This window comes from Ceratina calcarata, unplaced genomic scaffold, assembly GCF_001652005.2.
Source record: "Ceratina calcarata isolate Rehan_Ccalc_2016 unplaced genomic scaffold, ASM165200v1 scaffold1452, whole genome shotgun sequence".
NCBI lineage: Eukaryota > Metazoa > Arthropoda > Insecta > Hymenoptera > Apidae > Ceratina > Ceratina calcarata.
The window spans coordinates 2557-6194 of NW_017135687.1; the positions used below are offsets into that span (position 1 = coordinate 2557).

The 3638-nt window shown below is 39.7% G+C and overlaps 1 protein-coding gene across 1 annotated transcript; it reads right to left on the bottom strand.

The window, feature by feature from the left end:
• Window positions 1-283: 283 nt before the first annotated feature.
• Window positions 284-3510, bottom strand: LOC108631211 (uncharacterized). The gene is made up of 2 exons (XM_018034964.1): window positions 1812-3510; window positions 284-357 (listed from the first exon to the last, which is right to left on the bottom strand). The coding sequence occupies exons 1-2, from the start codon at window positions 3508-3510 to the stop codon at window positions 284-286; spliced, it is 1773 nt and encodes a 590-aa protein (XP_017890453.1).
• Window positions 3511-3638: the final 128 nt, after the last annotated feature.

Below are 3638 nucleotides of genomic sequence, written 5' to 3' on the forward strand. Positions count from 1 at the left end.
CTATAATTAATATATGCACTGATATTATAACCAGAAGACTCTCCTTTTTTGATTTAGTTTAAAATGCCGAGAGGGAAAACCAAATTAATAATAATAACAGCTCTCCGCCCTTTAAACACTCTCTTTTGTCACACTATAAAACAAATATCCCACCTATTCATTACCAAACAAACAAATCAAACAGCAAATCCTACATCATCCTTAACAACTCTTTCCATGAGAAACTTTTTGCAAAGATTATACCTCAAACTCTCAAGGCCTCATTTCCTGTTCAACCCTACAATTACAACACCTTCTCTTCCACCTCTATAACCAAACCTTTTTCCTTACAATCCTTCCATTCTATTCCAGATTTCCCTAAAAATAGATAGTAAACATTAGCAATCTCAAAGTCCCACCTAGACAACTCCCCCTATATAACCACCAATCTCCTTAAAGAAAAGTTTTAAAACCAATTGAACCTCCTATCCTTTAATAATAACAAACTCAAACGGCATTTTCGATAACAACTATAACCCACAGATATTTTCCTGTGGAAACCATTCAGATACTGTTATCAATTCAATAAGTCAAAAGGATTTCATAAACTCTATAAATTTCCCTTTATCCCTTCTTAGAACCCATTACACTTCACTCCTAAATCTCTCCCCCATTTCAACAACTCCTTTCCTCATTCATCACTACTCCTTTTTATTCTTAAGAAAAAACAATTAAACAGTAACTTTCATTTCTCCACCTCCAAATTTCGCGCGCCCATCCAAGCGCCCTCTGATCCCTCGTTCCAAAACATAACTTCCCTCTACTCCTTCAGCATCAACATAACCTATAAATGTCACCAAGAAGACTATCTGCATAACACTCCAGTTCCAAGAATTCATGCTCCAATTTGGACAAGGAAAAAACCAAACTCTCAATATAGGATGTTATTCATTATCAAAGTTTTATTTTATAAAACCAATGTTAACTTTCCTCTTCATTTCAGAATCAGAAAATTCGCTGTCACATCTAATCACAGAAGCTATTCATAAGAAGGTTAACAACTGCTTCAATATGATTAATAAGTATGAAAGATAGTAATAACTCAAGGAAAAATAAAACAACTTCAACCAGAGGAACCCTCTAATAAAAATAAGGTAACCAATTTTTATTTACCTCATTTCCTATCCCCTTCATAATTAATTAAGTCAGTCTTATAGTGAAAAGAATAGACAAATAATGTAAAATACCCCTTATCAACACTAGATTCAAAGGACCAAGCCAAACCGAGTATACATAGTAATCCCACATTAATTCTGACCTAAATATAAAACACATTCCCTAATAGATCAATCCTAATTATCAAAACAACTCAACCCTCTTCCTTTTATCAACCTCTCAATTTCATACAACTCAGCCCCAGCCCCAGATCCCTTTCTGCTAATACATACAAATTGTCTTCCTTTTCTCCTCAGTACATCCAATAGATCCATTGCGTCTTTTCTCGATCGCCCCTCCTGTTCCAGTTCTCCTGTAGCATCTATTATCCTCCTCTCGGCCGCCAACAACAAAAAAGGAATCGAATTAACATCCTTCCTTATTTCATTGATTATACAACAAAAGTCATTCTAAGACGAACCACAATTTCCTAAATTAAATCAGAGCCCCTGCCACTCTATCCCACTGATCAATTTCTCTGAAAAATCTAATCAATTTTTCATATGACAACGAATCCCAAGCTTGATCCTGCAATTCTAAGGTACCAAAAATCTCGCATCTTTTCCTTATAAACTTGTCACATTGAAACAGCAAATGTGCCACAGATTGCAACTCACCCGAGTTGCAGGAACAGTGTCCACTATCCCGAACTCCCATCCTAAATAAGTGATATCTCAGCGGAGCATGCCCCGTTAAAACATATGTTAAAATTCGCACATCAGCTCTATTCATCCTTAAAATCATCTTAGCCTTACCCACGTTAATTTCTCCGATCATCTCCTTTCCTTGCCTGCAATTCGTCGTGCCAGACCATCTATTAATCAATCGAGAGAGCGAGAATCTCTTTAATTCCGATTTGAATCCCGCATACGATACTGGTAACCACGGCTCCACTCCCGGTCTTCCTTCCTTCACCACTAATTTCGCAAGCCTGTCAGCTTCCTCGTTTCCAGCAACTCCCCTATGTCCAGGACACCAACTCAGAATCACCTTCCTATTAACCAAAGCTAATTTATTCAAAGTGTCACAACATTCTAATGCAATTGCTGACTTAAAACTGGATCTTTCCATAGTTTTTACCGTCGACTCACTGTCAGTAAAAATAATTATATTCTCACCTCTGATCCCTCTGTTAATCAAACCTTCCGCACACCTCAATACAGCCACAACTTCCGCCTGGTAAACCGTAGCAAATTTCCCTAAATATTCCGATCCGTTCTCACCTGACAACCCCGAAACCCATGCACATCCAGTAACACTCTCCTCGTCCTTACTGCCGTCTGTAAACCATTCATTCCATCCTGTAAACCTTTCCAACCTACCATTCTTCCATTCATCCCTCCCAGGAATCATCGTTCGAAATCTTCTTCCAAATCGAAACGTCAGACTAATCTTGTCCGTCGCAGAATCCAAAGTCATTAACAAATTTCTCTCTGTTTCAGGTATACATTTCAATAGCACAGAAGAATGACCTCTATCCGTCGACTGCCATTTACCCCAATCTCGTAGAAGTTTCGCCGTTCGGATCGCCACTTCTTCTATACGAAATAAGAGCGGCGGCATCGCCAGCATTGCCTCCATCGCTCTTGTTGGAGAGTATCGAAACGCTCCTAAAATCCTCTTCAGTCCTACATGCTGTAAACTCTCCAATTTATTTCCTATTTTAAGATTCTGCACACCTTCCCACCAAATCACAGCACCAAAGAACAAACGTGGCAAGATTATACAACTATAAACCCAGTGTGCCGCAGCCGGCGTAAGCCCCCACGTACTCCCAACCATTCTGCTAATAGTGGCCAAATTCTTTCTCGCTCTGTTGACCGTTCTCTCAACCTGTACTCTCCAAGAGAGATTGCTAGAAAAAGTTACTCCTAAATACTTCACCTGATCCGATTTCGTCAATTGGACACCATTCAATTTGATTCCCTGAACATTCAGTCTCTTTTTCTTCCGCGTCACCACCAGTAACTCCGTCTTAGTTGGATTTACCGATAGATTCGTCTCCGAACACCAGTCTTCCATTAATCTTAACGCAGAGTTTATCAATCGTTTAGCCGCTCTTCCATCCTCATGCACTGCCACTACTGCGATATCATCCGCGTATCCCCAAACTTGAAATCCATTCAATCTTAGCTTCTCTAAAAGCGAGTCAACCGCCAGACACCACAGCATTGGTGACAATATTCCTCCCTGCGGGCAACCTCTATTCGCCAGACCACCAGCGGTAATTCCACCAAATTCCGTCGTAAGAATTCTATCTGACAGCATCTTATCAATCCATCTGACCACCGTCGCATCCACACCATGATCTAGCATCCCTTTAATAAAAACATCCTTAGGTGTTTGATTAAAAGCCCCTTCAATATCCATAAAACATGCCACAGCATATTGTCTATTAAAGAGCGCTTCCTCAAAACATCTAGTAATGCCGTGCAGAGCCGCTT